Source organism: Leptosomus discolor, chromosome 28 (genome assembly GCF_034619465.1).
Source record: "Leptosomus discolor isolate bLepDis1 chromosome 28, bLepDis1.hap2, whole genome shotgun sequence".
NCBI classification, from domain to species: Eukaryota; Metazoa; Chordata; class Aves; order Leptosomiformes; family Leptosomidae; genus Leptosomus; species Leptosomus discolor.
In genome coordinates, this window is record NC_141418.1 from 242,338 (window position 1) to 260,534 (window position 18,197).

General features: G+C 60.3%; 1 protein-coding gene across 1 annotated transcript; it reads left to right on the plus strand.

Annotated features, from left to right (window-relative positions):
- Nucleotides 1-1,358: 1,358 nt before the first annotated feature.
- On the plus strand, nucleotides 1,359-13,236 carry AKAP8L (A-kinase anchoring protein 8 like; the record flags this gene model as incomplete). Its single annotated transcript, XM_086478881.1, has 12 exons — nucleotides 1,359-1,413; nucleotides 2,454-2,694; nucleotides 4,697-5,165; nucleotides 5,576-5,699; nucleotides 5,806-5,861; nucleotides 6,278-6,314; nucleotides 7,596-7,704; nucleotides 8,031-8,172; nucleotides 9,760-9,865; nucleotides 10,401-10,531; nucleotides 11,801-11,896; nucleotides 12,282-13,236. Coding segments are annotated over 12 exons (2,076 nt in total), but the record flags the coding sequence as incomplete, so codon positions are not given.
- Nucleotides 13,237-18,197: the final 4,961 nt, after the last annotated feature.

Here is an 18,197-nt window from a genome sequence, read left to right on the forward strand (position 1 = left end):
CGCCGGGCCTCGGGGGTGGTCGTGAGGCGGGGGGAGGCCGGAGCCCGCGGGCGCCGCGGCCGGGCGGGCCCCTGAGGGGGTGACGGGCGCCGCCGCCGCCGCCCGGCCTCGCCCCGTCCCCCGTGTCAGCGGGGCCTCAGGGCCCGCAGGCGGCTCTGCCTCCGGCCCAGCGCCTCGGAGCCACCCGATGGCCTTGGCCCCTCCGGCTTCCAGCCCCGGGACAGGGGCCCGGTGCTCCCCGGGCACCCCCAGCCCCGGTGCGGTGCGGGTGGCGGGGGAGAAGGGAGCGCGCCAGGTTCTATTTCTGACAGAAAATCGATTTATTTTTTCATCAAGGTTAATTAGGTTCTCAGTGATTTCTCTCTGGTGGCGGCGGCGGCGGCTGGGCAGGGATTCCTCCTCTGCGCTCGGGTTACGGCCGTAACTCTCCTCCCCGCCGAATTTAGTGGCGATTTTGCCTTTTTCTCCTTTTGATCTCGACGTTTTTATTCCTTCGCTGGCTCCTGGAGCGGCAGCTCGGCTCACCTGTGGAGCACGGCGCGCGTAGGACGCGGTTCGCCGCTGCGTTTCGCGTCGAGTGTTTTGGCCGGACGTGGCTCGGGTTGTAACGGTGCCCCTGGGGAGGGAAAACAACAAGAAAATTAATAAATTAACTTTCTCCTGGGACGAGGAGCTTCTAATTAAGGGGCAAACCGCAACCAGAACCTGCAAGGTAACGTCGCTTTCCCACGGCGTGCGTGTCGATCGAGGCGGAGGGCAGGTGTGTCCACGCGCACCCTGGCTAACGAACGCTTTGGTAATTAGCGCTGGGGTGAGGGTTTCTCGCTTGGGGGAGCGCAGGGCGTCGGTATCCCGGCCTGGGGCTCCCCTGCACCGCGTCTTTCCGTCCCGGTATTTCCATCTTCCAGCTGGTTCCTTGCAAGGGCAAAGGGCAGCGATGCCGTCGAGAGACGCTTCGCCTCAAAGGGCGTCTGAATGTCAGTCCCGGGAGGCTGCAGGTTGGCGGGATTGAAGCTTGTGTCCCGATTTCCCCCCCTTTTTTTTTTTTTAGGCGTTGATCGGAGCGGGCTTTCTTCCGGGCGAGACCCCCGAACGCTTCGCCTCCGCTCCTGAACCGCTCACTTGTGGGAATCGTTAGCGGGAGCTCAGCTTGAAATTAAAACGCACCAAAAAAAAACCAAAACCCCAAAAAGCAAAAGGTGTTGCTCTTGGGGGGCTGCCTCCGTGCCGGGGCGACGTTTAGGTCCGATTTCTTCGTTGTTTGGCGCAAGCCTCGTGGGTCACTGGGGCCGTCGCCCCGTTTTGACGCTGGGTAATGAGAATCTCTTCAGCCCCAGTGGCGATAAACTCGTCCCTAATTGCTTTTTTCCTCTTTTCTAGGTTATGGAGACTGGAACTCTGGGACGAACAGAGGCAAGTACAGTAAAAACTAGAATCACGTTCTGTTTATTACCTTCCACCTCCGATCTGTTCCCTGAGCCTGAGGGAGATGGGCCGAGGTCGGTGACGAACACCCGCCCTCCCCGCCGCACCCCGGACCCTGTGCAGCCTCTTACCGCTCCCTCTGTGCGACCGTTTTCTTCTTTTCCTTTAAAAATTCGTGTTGGAGCCGACAGAAAACTTTGTGGCTGTAACTGCTTGCGCAGAAAAACTGTTCTAGGCAGAATAGTTGAAGTTTGGGGTGGGTTTACCCCCAAAAAACCCCGTTTGCTGCTTGGAAAACGCAGGTGGCGCCGGTGCAGGTGATGATGCAGCTGAAGGCTGGGGGAGGCGGCCGCAATCCAAACTCCCTCTGCATCTGTGCCAAGGCTGGGGGAAGAAAAACCTAAATTTTAAGCCTCAGGAGGCTTTTAGTTGCCTCTGTGTGTTATTCCTACGGTGGTTTTTTTCTCAGTTTACAGCAATTTTGGCTGCTTTAGCAAGGGGAGCAGCTTCTCCGGCGCTTTCTGGTGTAAAATGCGTAGGAAACGCTGAGCTGGAAAGCGGTTTTGCTCTCGTGCTCGGCTGTTCTGCCCTTGAAGAGGACGGGGACGCGCTGTAGCGTCGCCCCGTTGGGTTTAAGGGGTGATAAAGCAGCTTCTGTAGGTCCCGGCGCAGGGATGGCCGAGCTGCACCCGGCTAGTCCCAGCAGCTCCGTCCCAAGCTTAAAAAAAACAGCTTAAAATTGTGGTGTGTTAACCCAAACCAGGTTTCCACGGCGGCTCTGCCGGGTTTATTCCGCTCCAGAGCCGGTGAGACCGAGGGAGCTGTAGGGTGCATTTTGTGGGACTTAGATGAGCGGATTGTTCCCTTCAACCTCCCCGAGCTCAACAGTTCACGGTTTATCAGTGACTGAGGGAGAAAATGGAGCTTTTTTTCTCTTTAATTTTCACTCCCTGTGGCACCTTAATTCGAACTAAAATATCCGCGGAGCTGGATAACCGGGAACAAACGCGGCGCTCTCGTTGCTCCAGGTTACGAGGGCTACAGCTACGGCTATGGCTACGGCCAGGAGAACTCGGGCAACTACGGCTACGGCATGGCGGCTTCCAACTCCTGGGAAATGGCCAATTCGGACGTTGACATGAACCCCGACGGCTCGGGCGGCGGCAGCGCCGACGCCGTCATCGCCAAGATGAACCAGCGCTTGGACATGGTGTCGCACATGGATTCGGACGCGATGCAGGGAGGACACTACGGCTCCGGCGGGGACAGGTGAGCGCGGGGAGCCGCGGTGACGAGCGGAGCCGCGGTGACGAGCGGAGCCGCGGTGACGCGCGGAGCCGCGGCCGCGCGGTTTGCTCCTCGCTGGCCTCGCTCTTGACTGGTTCCGGCGTCATGGCTGGAGGGAGCGTGGCTCAGCCGTCCCCCTCTCCCCTCCTGTGCCTGTGAAATGGGATTTTTACACTATGTTTTCATCCTTGTCTTGCAAAAAACAAAAAAAAAGAAACCCAGATTTGGGGCTTAGGGCGCAGCCTTGCTGAAATCCGGGGGGGGGTTTCAGTAAAATAATAATTCTAAGGAACGTTCTCGCGAGCTTGCCGATGCGCTGCCAGAGCAGCGCAAAGGAAAACGGGGCTCTATTCCGTGCTTAATCTGAGTTCAAGTCGCTAATTTTGGTTAATAGACGGACCGCTGCTGCCGCAGGGCGGTTTTGGTAGCCAGCGCTCAGCTCGAGGACGGAGTCAACCCCGCGCTGCTCCGGGTTCGTCTTTGGGTGCTAATAAACAGGATTCCGGCCCCAGAGATTTCGTATTTATTAACGTGCGCTGTGAGTTTTGAGCCAGGACTTGGGATTTCTGCAGGGCGACCGCTTACTGCAGGTGTTTAAGGCCTGAAGTTTAAGTCAAATATGTTGGACGAGGTAAAACTCAGGAGGAAACGTTGGTGAGTTTGATGTAACTGCTCCTCCGCTTCCGAAACGGGGACTCCTGCGAAAGGATGCCGTAGTACTGCCTCCACCCCATCTCTTTTGGTGCCTCGCTCGGCTTAACCGCGCCGGAAAGGGGTCGCCGAATCCTTCCCCGGGTTCTTGGCCCCTCAAACACCCTTCCGGGCTTCTCCGTGTTGATGTCGCGTGCAGCGCTCGGCTGCTCGCAGCCACGCTCCTCCCTGCGGCGCCGGTTGGGGAGGGGGTGGGCTTTATTAAAAAGCTAAAAATTGCCCGCTCTGCGCGGGAATTCACAAGAAACGTGGTACGAGGAAGAGAAATCCCTCGGAGAACCTCGGCTCCGGGCTATAGCGGAGCGGGAAAGGAGCTGCTCCCCCTCCAGCTGCTCCGGCTTACGGGTAACCGGACGCTGGCAGCTCCTCCGCCGGCGCCTGACCTGATTTTGTAGCCCCAACGTCCCTCCTCGTGGCCGCGGGGTGACTTTCCTCTGGCCTTGGGGGCCACAAATGCCTCTTTTTTTTCCCCGCTGCTGGCGCCGGTCCCCGGGCTCTCGAGGCTTTGCCGCAGAGCGCAGCGGCGAGGGGGTCGCGCTTTGGCCGGGCTGGTTCGTTCGGCGGCAGGATCCGTTCTGGATCTTCCTCCTCGCCTGCCTTGGCAGCCAAAGCGCTGCCGGCAAACGCGCAGAGCCTTGAATTCCAGGGTGAAACGGTTCGGTGTGGCAGGCTGTAAGGTTAAAAATCCTCTGCTGCCTCGTTTCCCGGAGGAAAAACGGGATTTAAAGCAGGTGGGGCGCGCGTTGGCTTCGCCGTGGGGGAAAACGGTCCCTCGACGGCTGGATCGGCTGCGGGGAGCGAGGAAGGATGGGTCTGGAGGAGGTGGTGGGTTGTGCCGAGGTGTTCCTTGAGCCGCTGAGGAGGAAATCTCGCTCTTCCCGGGAGTGTTTTGGGATAAGGTGGAACTGGCCGTGAGGCTGAGCAGCTCCTGGTTTGCTTCAGCTGCTCCTAAAGCTCGTTGGGGAGCGAGGAAAAAGGGATAAACCCTCCCGCCGAGCTTCTGAAGGAGCCTTTGCTCTGTGTAGCTGGCTTTCTTTTTTTATTCTTCCTTTAAAATATTTTGGTAATTGTTGAAGGAAAGGCTGGAGAGGCTCCCTGGCGCCAAGGTCTGGTCCCTGGTTCCGCACACCCCGAAGCTCTGTCACCACCTCCGGCGGCTCCGCGTCCCGTCCCGCCGCGCGGCGAAATCCCATCCCGCGTCGAGCCGACGGGAAACGGGCCGGGAAGGTCTGGGTCTGCCTGACCAGCGCCGCCGCCGCCGCCTCTCTCGCAGGTACGACTCGTACGAATCCTACGACTCGAGGTCTTCGATGAACGACCGCGACATGTACCGCTCCGGCTACGACTACGGCGAGGCCGAGCACGACAACGACGCCGCCTACGAGGGTCACTACGACAACTTCTACGGGAGCCGCCGGGATCAATACCAGAACCGAGCCCGGGACAACTTTGGCCAGCGGGGTCAGAATTGGGGTAGAGACGGACGCAATAACAGACCCATGGCCTCTGCCTACCCCGGGCGCATGGGCGGACAGTGGAACGAGCCTCCGCAGTCGATGGGATCGCGAGGTCTCGGTCCCCACGGCTCCTCCCGGCTTCCTTCCCTCTTCTCCCACAACATCATCCCGGAACTCGGCATGTTCCAGGGGATGCGAGGTTTCTCGGGAAACATGCGTTACGGAGGAGGAATGATGAAACAGCGGATGAGGAGAAACTGGAAAACGTGGGACTCGGATTTTAAAGTGAGTACTGGTGCGACGTCCTCCCGCCTGCTCGGCTCGATTCGGAGACTCCTTTCCCAACAGACCCACGCCTCCTGCCTTCCCAAACCCCCTCAGGGAAGCGATAACGTAGAACTCGGCTCCGTAGCCTCTCTTCTCCGAAGCGGAGCGAGGCGGCCGCGCTCCGTGGCAGAGCGGTGTTGAGACTTGGGATGTTTTAATCCGAAAAACTTTGTTTTCTGGAGGCAGGAGAAGGGCGCAGCCCTTCGTGGCTCGGTCTCCTGTGATGCGGGATCGAGCTGTGGTGGACGACGTCCTTCCTCAGCAGCTCTGCCTGTCCGAATCCCCACGCAGGAAGCTTAATTCGCTGCAAACGAGTAAAATAAGGCGCCACTCGTATTGCCGCCGTTCACCTCTCTCTCCCCTCGCAGCCCCAGAAAAAGAAAATCAAAAAAGACCCCAGCGCCAAGAAGCGGAAGCAGACGAGCAGCTCCGACGAGCCCGACAGCAAGGCGGCGAAGACGGACGGCTCCGACAACTCCGACTCCGACAACGGTAAGAGCGGAGCGGCTCCGCGGGGGGAAGCTGCCGCCGGCTTGAGCTTTGCTCCGTGCTGCGTCGGTCTGGGCTGCCGCTCTTGATGCTGTGCCGTTCCTTGCAGAGGAGGGAACGGAAGGAGAATCGGGAGAAAAAGAGGAGAAAGAGGGCTCCAGAGGGGTAAGTAACTCCTGAAAAACGGCCTCGTCCCGGTTAAAAGCTGTAGCTGTGGTCGGAGGTGCTGGAGCTGGTGAGGGGGATCCCCGGACTCCCGCTCTATTCCCAAAACCGATTCCCTGCGACGTGGAAGATCCCAAAGCGCGGGATTCCGGGGCCTCGCTCGCTGACCCTCCGGCTTGGCGGAGCGCGGTCTCTGGGACGCGAGACCCGCGGGCGTTGGAGAAGCGTCTCGTGCCGAGCGGGCGCCGGCGTTCCCCGCGTGAGGGAGCGGGGAGCGGCCGGACCCGGAGGCGATGTCGCTCTCCCCCCCCACCCCGGGCCGTGCTTTGAGCGTTTGGGGAGGGCGAGCGGGGCGGCGAAGGCGCCAAACCGGCCTCCAGCCGGTGGCTTTAACTTCCCAACGTTGCCTTTTCTAGGAAGGGGAAGATGAAGAGGGAAGAGACTCGGAGAAAGGTGAGTCGATGTGCGCGACGGCTCCTTTGCGCTCCGAGCTCCGTGCGGAGCGTGACCCCCCCCCCCCCCCGCTCCGGTCGAGGGCTCCGACGTGGCCAGAAGAGAGATCCCCAAATAAGTCCGATGGGTTTATTCAAGCTCCTTTTGGTTCTTAGAGTCCGTTTGCCTCGTGGCTTCGCTGTCCCTCTGGTTCGTTGTGTCTTGGTGACCTGAGCTAAACCTCTGCACCTTCTCAACGAAGGGCGACTCGGCTTCTGCGCGGCTCCCCGAGTCCCCCGGGGACGCTGGGTGCCGTGCGAGATACCGGAGGTGGGGTCCTGCGAGCGAGAGCCGCCGAGGCTCCGGTGGGATCGCAGCGGAGAGAACCGGGGCGGGGGGTGGGGGGCCCTTGCCGGGGCCGCGGCGCTCTCCAGGATGAGACCTGTCAGATCTCCGCTGACGGGGGGACAGGGGACTAGCTCAGCTGTGATGTCTGCGTTTAGTCAGATGAATCCCATCCTTTGTGTCTGCTCAGGGATAAGGAAGTGCTGTAAAAGCCCTGCTAGGGAGGAGCTGGATCCCTTGGTCAAGGTAGGTCGGTGAAGCCGCTAGCCCGGAGCGTAGGGCCCCCCAGTTAACTTCCCCCGCTGTGCCGCAGGCTCGGCTCTGGGTAAGTTGTTCAGGCCGTGAAACGGGACGGGGCTTCCCGCCTCGGAGAGGCACCGCCGTACCCGAAGGTTGCTTAGAAAAGCCGGAGGGCTGGAAAGAAACCCCTTGGGAAGGAGCTTGGGGGGGGGGGGGGGGGTCCTTGCTGCCCCTCCCGCCCGTGGGCGGCGTCACCGTGACCCTGGGACGTGCCGGGCGGAGAAGCGGCTTTTCTGTCCCCAAAAAGAAGGTTTAATTCTCCCGCCCCGTGCCCGAGCGTTGTCACAGCGTTTGCTTGCAGGCCGGCCAAATCGGAGCGAGTGGTTCTTCAAACCTTAATAATCAAACCTGTCACTAATTAATATTTAAACTTCATAAACCCCCTAGCAATTAAAGGGCTGGGAAACCGCGGTGGAGTCTTTCTGCTGCGGTTTTCCTACCGAGCTTGTCCTTTTTTTTTATTTTTTTTTTGGAAAAAGCTAATTTGGGGTGTCCTGCAAACCCAAGGTTTACGCGTAGGTGGCCGGTGGGAGCAGGTTCGTGACTCTGCGGTGCGGGTTGGTCGGGCTGATGACTAAACTTGTCCAGGGAAATTCTCTTTGATCAGGTGGTGTCCTCAAGTAGTGCCCTGAAATCCACCCTGCTTTAAACACTTAGGTGCTTTAACCATTCAAGAAGAGATCAGTCAAATCAAACGCAAATTGCAGGCGGGCAAGAAAACTCAAGAGAGGCAAAAGAAGAGGCATCGGGATCGCATGGTGGAAAGGTAACGTCTCCCGGGTTTATTTTCTCTTGGGGACTGTCACACTCGCTGCCAGGGTCCGTCCTTTTGTTCCCAGTTGTCCCAGTGCTTTGTCTGTTCCCTGTAGAAGCTGCTTTGCTCTCCTGCCAGTCGTCTTGCTGTCCGCGCTTCCCCCCTAGAAACGGGGGGAGAAAACCATCCCGTAAATGCTTAAAGGGTTGGAAAGTTCCCCCAGTTTCTCTGCCACCCCCTGAAATAGAGCGAGGGAGTAGGTCCGGTGAGAAAGCGGTGCCACGGAGAGCCGCAACGATTCCAGTGTCGCTTCCCTTCGCCTCCGACTCTCTCGACAGGATCCAGTTTGTTTGTTCGTTGTGCAAATACCGGACTTTCTACGACGACGAGATGAACAGTCACCTCGAGAGTAAATTCCATAAGGAGCACTTCAAGTTTGTCGGAACCAAACTGCCTCAACAAACCGCCGATTTTCTCCAGGTGAGCCTCGGGTTCTGTTCCTGTCCCCTGGGTTTCAGAGTCTGGGGTTGTGTGTGGTGGCGGTGGTGTTATTAGGAGGAGGAGGAGGATGATGATGGAGCTGCTGTAACGCTCCTGAGCTGCCTTTTGGAATCACAGAACGGTCGGGGTTGGAAGGGACCTGCAGATCACCTGGTCCAACCCCCCCCTGCTAAAGCAGGATCGCCCGGAGCAGGACAGTGTCCAGGCGGGTTTTGAGCATCTTGAGACCCCACCCCACCCCCCCGGGCAGCCTGCTCAGGGCTCTGCCACCCGCAGAGTAAAGAAGTTTTTCCTCTTCCCGTGCTCCAGCTTGTGCCCGTTGCTCCTTGTCCTGTCACCGGGCACCCCTGGGAAGAACCTGGCCCCATCCTCTTGACACCCACCCTCGAAATATTTAGAGTGTGGATAAGGTCCCCGCTGAATCTCCTCCCCTCCAGGCACAAGAGCCCCAGGTCCCTCAGCCTTTCCTCGTAGGAGAGACCCTCCGGCCCCTCACCACCTCAGCAGCCCTCCGCTGGACTCTCTTCAGCAGTTCCCTGTCCCTCTTGAACTGGGGGATCCTGGAAGAGGACCCAGCACTCCAGAGGTGCCCTCACCAGGGCAGAGCGGAGCGGGAGGAGAACCTCCCACGCTCTTCTGGATGCCCCCCCAGGATGCCGTTGGCCACCTCAGCCCCAGGGCCCGTTGCTGGCTCGGGGCCCTCCCGTTGGCCACCCCAGGGCCCCTCTCCGCAGAGCGGCTCTCCAGCAGGTCGACCCCCAGCCTGGATTGGGACGGGGGGGGGGGGGTTGTTCCTCCCCGGGCGCGGGACCCTCCGCCTGCCCTTGTGGCACCTCGTGAGGTTCCTCCCGGCGCCGCTCCCCGGCCCGCCCAGGCCTCCCTGGGCGGCAGCGCGGCCTTCTGGCGCCTCAGCCGCTCCTCCCAGTTCGGTGTCGTCCCCAAACTGGCTGAGGGTGCGCTCTGGCCCTTCGTCCAGGGCGCTGATGGATCCTGGGAGTGGGACGGGCCCTGATGCTGCGCCCCCCCGGGGCCCGGCGCTAGTCCCAGGCCCCCGGCTGGACCCGGCACCCCCGGTCACAGCCCCCCCCCGAGCTCTGTCCTTCAGCCAGTTCGCGACCCACCGCGCTGTCCCCCCTGCCGAAGCTCACCGAGGAGGGGGCGACGGGAGGCGGTGTCCAAAGCCAGACCGCGTCCCCTGCCCTCCCCTCGTCACCCGGCCGGTTGTGCCGTCGGAGGGGGCTCTGTGTCCGGCGAGACCACCTCGGAAACCGCTGGAGTAAAGCCGGGCTGAGAGCCTCGGAGCTCTGCCTTGACCCCCTTTTTCTTTCAAACGCGTCTCAACCTCTGGTCTTACTGGTTCGTAAATAAAATACATACTGGCGGGAAATAAAATACTTGCCCGCTGCAGATTTTGGAGGCCGGAGCGGGTGACTTCAGGCCGTGCCACCCGCAGGGCAGCGCCTGCGGGGTGTGCGGGACGTTTAGGGCGAGCGCGCTGGAGAGAGAAGCACCGAAAAGCCGGGAGGGGGAGGGGGAAAGATTGACGTGACACGCTGTGCCGTGCAGGAATACGTCGCTAATAAAACAAGGAAAACCGAAGAGCGTCGTAAAGCGATCGAAGACATCAACGCCGTCATTCAGCAGATCTATCGGGACCAAGATCTGACGCAAGGTAAGAGCCACCACCCGCCTGCGCGGGTTCCTCGGTCGGGGGTATCTCCTCGACTCGATAAACACTAAAATCCAGCTCCAGAGGGAGGGGAGGAACCCGCTGGCGTTGCTGACGAGTAAAACCCAGGGGCGGGGGGGGTCGAGCGCTCCTGTCAGCGTCCCGCCGTTACGAGCCGGCGCCGGGGCGCGAGCGGAGCCCCTCGCTGGCGGGAGAGCGGCCGTTCTCGCCGGCCGGCCCTGCTGGGGCAGCCGCAGCTCGCGGCGTCTGGCCGGGCTCGTGGCTGCTCACCGGGCGGCGCGCTGCGCCGCGCCCGGGCCGCTCGGCTGCTCCCCCCCCCCCCCGCTGGGAAGGCTGTTTTGGTGGTGGGGGGAAGCGTTCGAACGTGAGGTTGGGGCGGTTTGGGGAGGCAAAACCTGAAGCGTTTTGGGGCGGAAAAGCACAAAGCACCTGGGGCGGTTTGGGGAGGAAAGATGAAGCTGGAGCCCCAATTCCTCGCGGATTTTCCAGTTAACGCTGGCCGTACCTCCCTTTTCAGACGTCGGCATGGAGCACTTCATTAAGAAGGTGGAGGCGGCTCACTGTGCCGCCTGCGACCTCTTCATCCCGATGCAGTACGGCATCATCCAGAAACACCTGAAGTCGCTCGACCACAACCACAACCGCCGGGTGAGTGGGCAGCCGCGGGGGGAGGGGGGGGTCTCTCGCAGGCTTTGGCTGCGGCAGCAGGAGCCTCCATCTGGAAGGGTTTAGTTCAGGCAGTTCTGAAACCAGGGAGAACTTCGCTTCCCTGCTTCTCTCCCCGGTCTGTGGCTAGTTTGGATGTTTCGGTGTCCCCAGAAACGTCCCTCCCCGGTCTGTGGCTAGTTTGGATGTTTCGGTGTCCCCAGAAACGTCCCTTCCTGGTCTGTGGCTAGTTTGGATGTTTCGGTGTCCCCAGAAACGTCCCTCCCCGGTCTCTGGTTAGTTTGGATGTTTCTCTGTCCCCAGAAACGTCCCTCCCCAGTCTGTGGTTAGTTTGGATGTTTCGGTGTCCCCAGAAACGTCCCTCCCCGGTCTGTGGCTAGTTTGGATGTTTCTCTGTCCCCAGAAACGTCCCTTCCTGGTCTGTGGCTAGTTTGGATGTTTCGGTGTCCCCAGAAACGTCCCTCCCCGGTCTCTGGTTAGTTTGGATGTTTCTCTGTCCCCAGAAACGTCCCTCCCCGGTCTGTGGCTAGTTTGGATGTTTCTCTGTCCCCAGAAACGTCCCTCCCCGGTCTGTGGCTAGTTTGGATGTTTCTCTGTCCCCAGAAACGTCCCTTCCTGGTCTGTGGCTAGTTTGGATGTTTCGGTGTCCCCAGAAACGTCCCTCCCCGGTCTGTGGCTAGTTTGGACGGTCTGGTGTCCCCAGGAGCTCTCCCTGTGCCGAAGCTGCAAGCCAAGGTGTCGGTGGGATTAAAGCACCTTCGGCGAAGCCTCGAGCCGAGCTGAAAACGAGATCTCGCGCCTCTCGCCCCGTTCCTTGCAAAACGAACAGCTTTGTCGCGTCCCCGCCTCCGCTCGCCTGTCCTTACAGCCTTTACTGGCCCCACGAGCCGCGGGGACGGCTGGCAGGCGACAGACCCGCGTCTGCCGGCGCGCGGCTCTGAGCCCGGGGGCGTTACTGTGCCCCCCGCCCCGTCCTTCGCTCCCCACGCCGACTTTCGCCTTCGGCCCCCGGGGGGGCTGCGAGAGGAACCGATGCCGGCGGCGGTGGAAGGGGGTGAAACCGCCCGCGGGGCTGCCCGCCGCTCGCCGCTCCGAAGCTCAGGATTCGGGGAATGCGCAGGAAAGAGGAAGTTTTTTTTTTAGACGTTGCTGCTGGCGCCTGCCCGGATACCCCAGCGGGCGCTGCTGATCCCCGGCCTCCTGAACGAACGGAGAGCAAGTTCCGAGTCCGTTGTTGTGTCCTCCCTGCAGGCCATGATGGAGCAGTCCAAGAAGTCGTCGCTCGTCGTTGCGAGGAGCATTCTCAACAACAAGCTGATCAGCAAGAAGCTGGAGCGGTACCTGAAGGTAGGAGCTGCGGAGCCGCCGGGTGGCGGGGGGGGGGGTCAAGCCGGTACCTGAGGGGCCGAGGGCGCCCCCCGGAGCTGATCCCTGAGGCGATTTGGGGAGGGTTTTGATAATCCCGAGCGCTGGTCGTTGAGTCCCTGCGGCGCGGGTGACGTCCCGCGTCATCTCCTGCCGCGCCGAGCGCCGAGCGAGGCCTCCGGCCGTCGCGGCTCGTGCGAGCGTTGGTTTGAATTCTCGAGGCGGCCGCTGCTGCGGCCGGGAGCTGCTCCTTTCGGCGCCGCCGCAACCCTCGGCTTCTGGGGAGGGTTTGTGGCGGGTGGCCAGCGGGGGACTCCCCGCGGCAGCTCGGCGCGCGGCAGACGAATGTTTTGTCTTCTCTTTTCAGGGGGAGAATCCTTTCACGGATGACCCAGAAGAAAAAGAGGAGCATGAGGAAGGAGAAGGGGGAGCCAGTGGGAACGTAGAGGAAGGAACAGCGGAAGGAGCGGACGAAAACAAGGATGAGGAGGAAAATGCAGAAGAAGAAAATCCAGAGGAGGAAAACGCAGAAGAAAATCCAGAGGAGGAAAACCTGGAAGAGGAAAATCCAGAAGAAGAAACTCCAGAGGAGACAAATCTAGATGAGGAAAACAAGGATCCCGAAGAGAACCCAGAGGCAGAAGGAGCTGAGAATGAGGAGAAGCGAGGGGAAACGGGGCCGGAGACAGAAAGGGCCCAAGCACAACCGGAGGCGGGGCCGGCCGCGGAGAAGGCGGAGGAGCAGAATTCCCCGCCCGCAGAGGAGCCTCTCCCCGAGGAAGAGGAGCAGCAGCCAGTGGAAGGCGCGGAGGCGGAAGAAGAGGAGGAAGAAGGCGAGGAAGCTGCTGCAGCACGAGAGGACGAGGATGCGGAGTGAACTCTGAGGGGGGGAAGCCGATGTGTAAAAGACCTGACGTGTCTGTGAATTCCATAGCACATGTTTTGAGTTCTCATCCTACTAAACTCACTTAGGCAGTGGAAGCCTTTACCTGTAAAGTGATTTTTTGGGGGGAAAATAGAGGATTTTTTTTGTTGTTCTGTTTTGTTTTTTTACCAAACCTTCATTTAGTAGCTAGGTTTTGTGCGGTCTCTGTTTTCTAGATGGCTTTGTACTAGGAGACTTTCCTTTCGAGCATGTGTGCGAACCAGTGCTGCGTCACGACCTGGTGAACGAGAACCTCTTTTCCCCCTTGAAAACTTTTCTATATTTAACACCGATGTGGTTTGTCTCCCTTAGCCTTGTCTGTCTGGAAACATCAGGAATTTGGTTCCGGGGTTTTAATTTCCGCCGCGTGCGCCGTTAAGGTTCTGCGTAACTTCCATGTGCCCGTCCTGTCCGTCCCCCCCCCCCCCCCGCCGCCCCCCGATGTTTTATTCTTCCTTTGAACGCGGAGCGAAACTAAGTGGTGTCGACATTGTATTGTTTGTAAAATGCTTTCGTTTTAAAGGTGAATGTTTTGGTGGGTGGAGATAAAAGGAGTGTCCTGAGCCTCCCTCTGCCTCTGCCTTAATTTCTGGTAAAGCTGGTGAGAGGTTGGAGGTTTGAACTCCAGGCCCCGTGGCTCCGTGTTTTGGGTCGTTATTTGGGGTTGGCTCAGCTTCCCCCCTCTTCAGCACCGCAGATGGAGGCGACTCCCTCCGCCCGCCTTGGCAGTAGACGCTCGGTTGAAGCTGTCATCGGTTAATCATCGCCTGGAGGACGGATTCTCCTTCCTGAAATGAGGGAGAAATAAGGAAACCGGTTTCCATGACACCGCGGAGGTTATTCCTACCAGGGAGAGAGGGCTGGGGGCTTTCCTGAGGGCGGGGGCGGCGGAGAAGGACGGGGGGAGCCTCGAAGCGCCGGCGTGATGCCGCGTCCGGCCTTAACCTCCGCCCCGGTGTAAACTGTTTGCCCGAGAGCGTTTTCCCCCGGCAGGACGGGGAGACAAAGCGCGGGGGCTGCTCCCGATCTCGATCCCTCCCGCGGGGCTCCCTGGGGGGCAGCGAGTCCCTCTGCGAGCTCGGGGAGGGGGGGGTGGCGGAGACGGGCGAGATGAGCTCCGCCAGAGGGGACGTTTCGCCTCGCCCCACGCCGGGGAGATTTATTACCCGTGAAACCACCGGGCCGGCGTCCCACGCGGTTTATCCCAGCGTCGCCCACTCGCCTTCCCCAGCGGCGAACGCCTCCCCCGCAGACGGACGTCTCGGCCGAGCCCTGGCAGATTCTTTCCCAAATGTTAATTAACAGCCCGAGTCGCTAAATCCCTCCTCGGGGCTGGGACGAGTCCGGCTCGTTCCTCTTGGGAGGGTACGGCTGGATCCCGAGGCCGACCCCGCGGGTTGTTGGGTGGCGAGGGGGGGGTTGGTTGCCGCCGGTTCCTGCCTCTTGCGTGGGTTCAAGCCCGGTTTTGGGGTGGTTCAGCCTCTTAGGCCTGACCCCCGGGTCTTCGCTGCGTGTCGGAGTGGCGCCGGCGCGCCGCGGGGAAGGAGCCGAGTGCCTTGGGGGACGCTGGGGGCGCTTGAGGGTGACGGGGGGGGGGGGATGATCTGCGAGGCGGTGCCGGGGTGGAGAGCTGCCTCGGAAGCGCCGTCTTCCCACGTTTGTGCTTTGAAAGCCGAGGGGCGCCGAGCCAGCCGCCATCATCTGTGCCGAGGGAGCCTGTGCCAAGAGGAGTCTCGGTTCTGTCGCTCCTTTTCCTTTTCCAGCTGCTGGGTTTTGCCTCCTCGCTCAGCCGAGCTTTGGGCCCAGCTCCAGGTTTCCTCCTGCTTTTTCTCCAGAGGAACCCCTCTGCTCTGGGTTTAACGACCTGGTGGAAAGGCCCGGGCCCGGCTTTGGGGTGAAGCCCTGCGCTCCGCTTGCCTCTTCCTGCGGCGGCAGAGCGACGTTTCAGGCAGGGTGGGTTTTCCGAAAGCGTTGTAGGGGAATACCTTTGATTTAAGGTTTATTTAGGAAAAGTGAGATTCTTCAAGCGGGGTAGGCTGCCTGGAACCTTGAATGTTGGGTCCCGAAAGCGGCGGGATCTCCGTGAGCCAGCCCTTCTCTTCAAAAAACAGACAAACCCCACTTTTATTTGTAGTATAGCGAGTTACACCTCCCTTTCTGCTCTATTTCCGTCCTTCCTCCTGCCCGTGTTTCTCGACCGCACCGTTACACGGGTTTGAGAAAGGAATTTTGCGAAGGGCGCGGGCGGCGCGTTAAATCCGCCGCTTTTTGGCGAGAGGACTCTTCCCCTCCTGGTCGGCGGCTCCTCCCGACCCCTTTTGCTCGCCCCAGAAGCGCTGGCATCTGCGGAACTTCCAGCGGGGAACGGCGAGCGGAGTTCGGGCCGTTGGCTGGGCGGGTTCTCCCCTACCCGGGGTTTTTTTTTCCCCACTCTGGTGATGGAGAAGGGGAGGGAAAAGCAGCTGTCAGCTGCAATTAATCCCCTTCTTGCGTAATTGGGGCACAGCCCGAGTGAGGTTCCCTGCCGCTGGGGGTGGAAGGAACACCTGGCTTCCTCCTGGCAGAACCCAGCTTCCCCTCGCAGAGGTGAATTTTATCCGCGGCCGCTTCCCAGGTCAATTAACGGGCAACTTGTGCTCCCCCGCGCTGCTCTGCTGAGCTTTCGACCTTCTGGGGAGCGACTACTCGTACGCCAGCCCCTCCCTCGGCTTCTGAGCTTTGCCTTCCCTTTCGAGCAACAGTCCGGCCGAGGAGCGAGTCCCCGAGACGCGGCTGGTGCGTGCGAGGAAGGGCCGAGCCCGGACCCCTGCTGCCGGATCCACGAGGTCGGGGCTCGTCCGGCGTCTCGGGAGCGTTTGGGGCGTTGGGGTTGCGGCGTAACGGGGTCCTTGGGCGGGAAAGCGCTGTGGGGTTGGGGGGCTGGGTCCAAATCCGTGGATGAAGCGCAGATAGAGATGGGAAACGCTCAGTGCTGCCATACGCAGGGTTGAAAGTTTCATGGCTCCTCTAGGCTGCAGGCAGTAAACTCTTGATGATAATTAATGAGTTGTGTTAATTAAAACCCCCTCAGGCTGCTTGAAGCCGAGCGGGACGGACCTGGGGCTGCCTGTGATCCGCAGGAACCCCCAAGCGCCTCATCCGCGGGCTCGGAGCACGTGAGAGGTGAGGAAAGGGGGCGGGGAGGGAAGCGCCCGAATCCCTCCCTGTCGGCGCGTTCCTGGGCGTTCCCCCCCCCGGGGCCCAGCGCCGCGGTTCTCTCTCCTCCGGAGCGGTATTTCCATAGCACCTGCACAAAGGGCCTGGGGAGGGAAGGGCAGGAAGAATCCAGGGAAAGGAACCGCCAGAGGTTTTGAGGCGAGCGCTGGGGTGGGTCGGAGCAGCCAGCCCCGGCTCCCGGCAGGGTTTCCTGGGGCTGTGCCTCTGCTTCCCTCCAAGGGCGGGGGGGGGGGAGGAAGCATCTCGCAGCGGGGAGTTTCGAGGCGCTCGAGCTTGCTGGGGTACCTAATCAATCACCAGTAATTAACGACGGCTGGTGGAGCTCGTTTCCGTGGCGTGACGTAGAGGAACGGCGGGAGGACGCGGCCCAGCGGCGCCCGTTCAACTCCTGCCTCGGTGAAGTCGCCAACAGCGTCACGTTCGTTGGTTTTAATCGTCTCAGACGAGGAACGCGCGAAGGAGGCGGTTGGTGGGGTTAAAGGAACAGGCAGAGCATCGTTCCCTCCTCTGAATGTTTCCAGGGTCGAAATCTGTGTGTGATCCCGGAGCGTTTCGGTGCTGAAATGGCCGCTCGTTATTAACACAGACCCTCAATCCTCCCGATTTCCTTCTGGAATCAGGAAATCAATTTATCTCAGCTCTGAATACCTGGCTGCTGCGATAATTTCCAGATTTAGGGAGTAAAAACGTCCTTTAGGTGCCACCACTCCATCTTCCACGTCCTACAGAAGCAGCTCAGGCGTTTGTCAAGCCCTTCTGTCTAACGTCATCGGTGTTCTCTTTGTTGGGCTCCGTATTCCCCGGGTTTTTTCCTAATTCTGTTAAAAAACCATCTGCTTGTGCCATTCCGGCATCAGGGAGGGCTGGAATAACCCCTCGCTGCTCTTGGAGCTTTTTTTTCCCCCCTTCCAACCTTCCCCACTCCTGCTCTGCCTCCTCCATCGCGTTTTCTGGGAACTTCAAGTGGAGTCGCCGCGCGGCAGCGGCGCTGACACCAGGAGGTGGTTCCTCGCACGACTCCGGGCTGTGGAATTTCTTGGCTTTCAGTGGATTAAAATGTAAAGGAAAAAATGCTGAGCCACAAAACGGGGATAATTGGGGGAGCGGCGTTACCCTCTCACCCTGTTTTTACCCTCCGCAGAAGAGACGTTGACCTGATGATCTTACTCTACCCCCTCTCCCCTCTTCCGTGAGCAGCTGTTGCTGTTCCAAGACTTTTCCTGGGTTTCCCACTGGAATTTTCTCCACATTTTTTTTTTCTTTCAGGCTCCATTGATCAAACCGCACTGGACTTCCATGGTTCGCTCTCGTCCTCGCAATAAGCAGGTTCAGTTTATACCGGGCAGAGCCAAGATGCCCCAGTCATTCACCCTTCACGGAATTTATAGCGATTTTGTTCATAATTTGGGATAAATTATGTCCTTCAGCCATTTGCCTTTGGTTCAGGTAATAAAGGAGTGAAAAGGGGCTGGAAGAAGATGCGGCTCACGAAACGCAGGGCTTGAGGAAGACTATGGATGCGTTTGGGGTACAGCCTGCCTCTCCTCGCCCGTTTCCCGCTGCCGACTGATGCTTTTAAGCCCCTTTTTGGGGCAAAATGTGAGGAAAAAGGCGCCATCTCGCTGGGCCGAAGCCTTTGTCGCAGCTGCTCCTCAGGCCGCGCTTTGGCGGTGGCGCAGAGCCAGCTTTGGGGACCCTTCTGCTGGGCGGGGGGAAAGGGTCTGGGGGGGCGATGGCCCTTGGAGCGAGGTGGGGGAAGGAGGACGCCATTGCTGTGAGGGGCTGGGGTCGAGGGTGAGGGGCTGGGGCAGGGCCTGGGGTCGTGGCTGAGGCCTCACGGGAGGGTCAAGGGTCAGTTTGGGAGCCGTAGGGCAAAGGTGAGGGGTGAAGGGTCAGGGCCCGCCGGGTGAGGGCCCTCAGGGTGGCACCAGGCCCGCGGGCACCATGGCGACCCCCGCAGCCCCCATCATGCACCGTGTGCGAGAGCGCCCCCCACACCGCCCAATCAGAAGAGGGAGTGACTGTGACTGACAGGACGGAGCCCCGGCGTCGGCCCACGAAGGAAGCGCCTGCGCCAATAGAATCGAGGGGATGGATGCCGGCAGGCGTCCGCTGGCCAATGGGGGAGGAGGGAGGGACGCG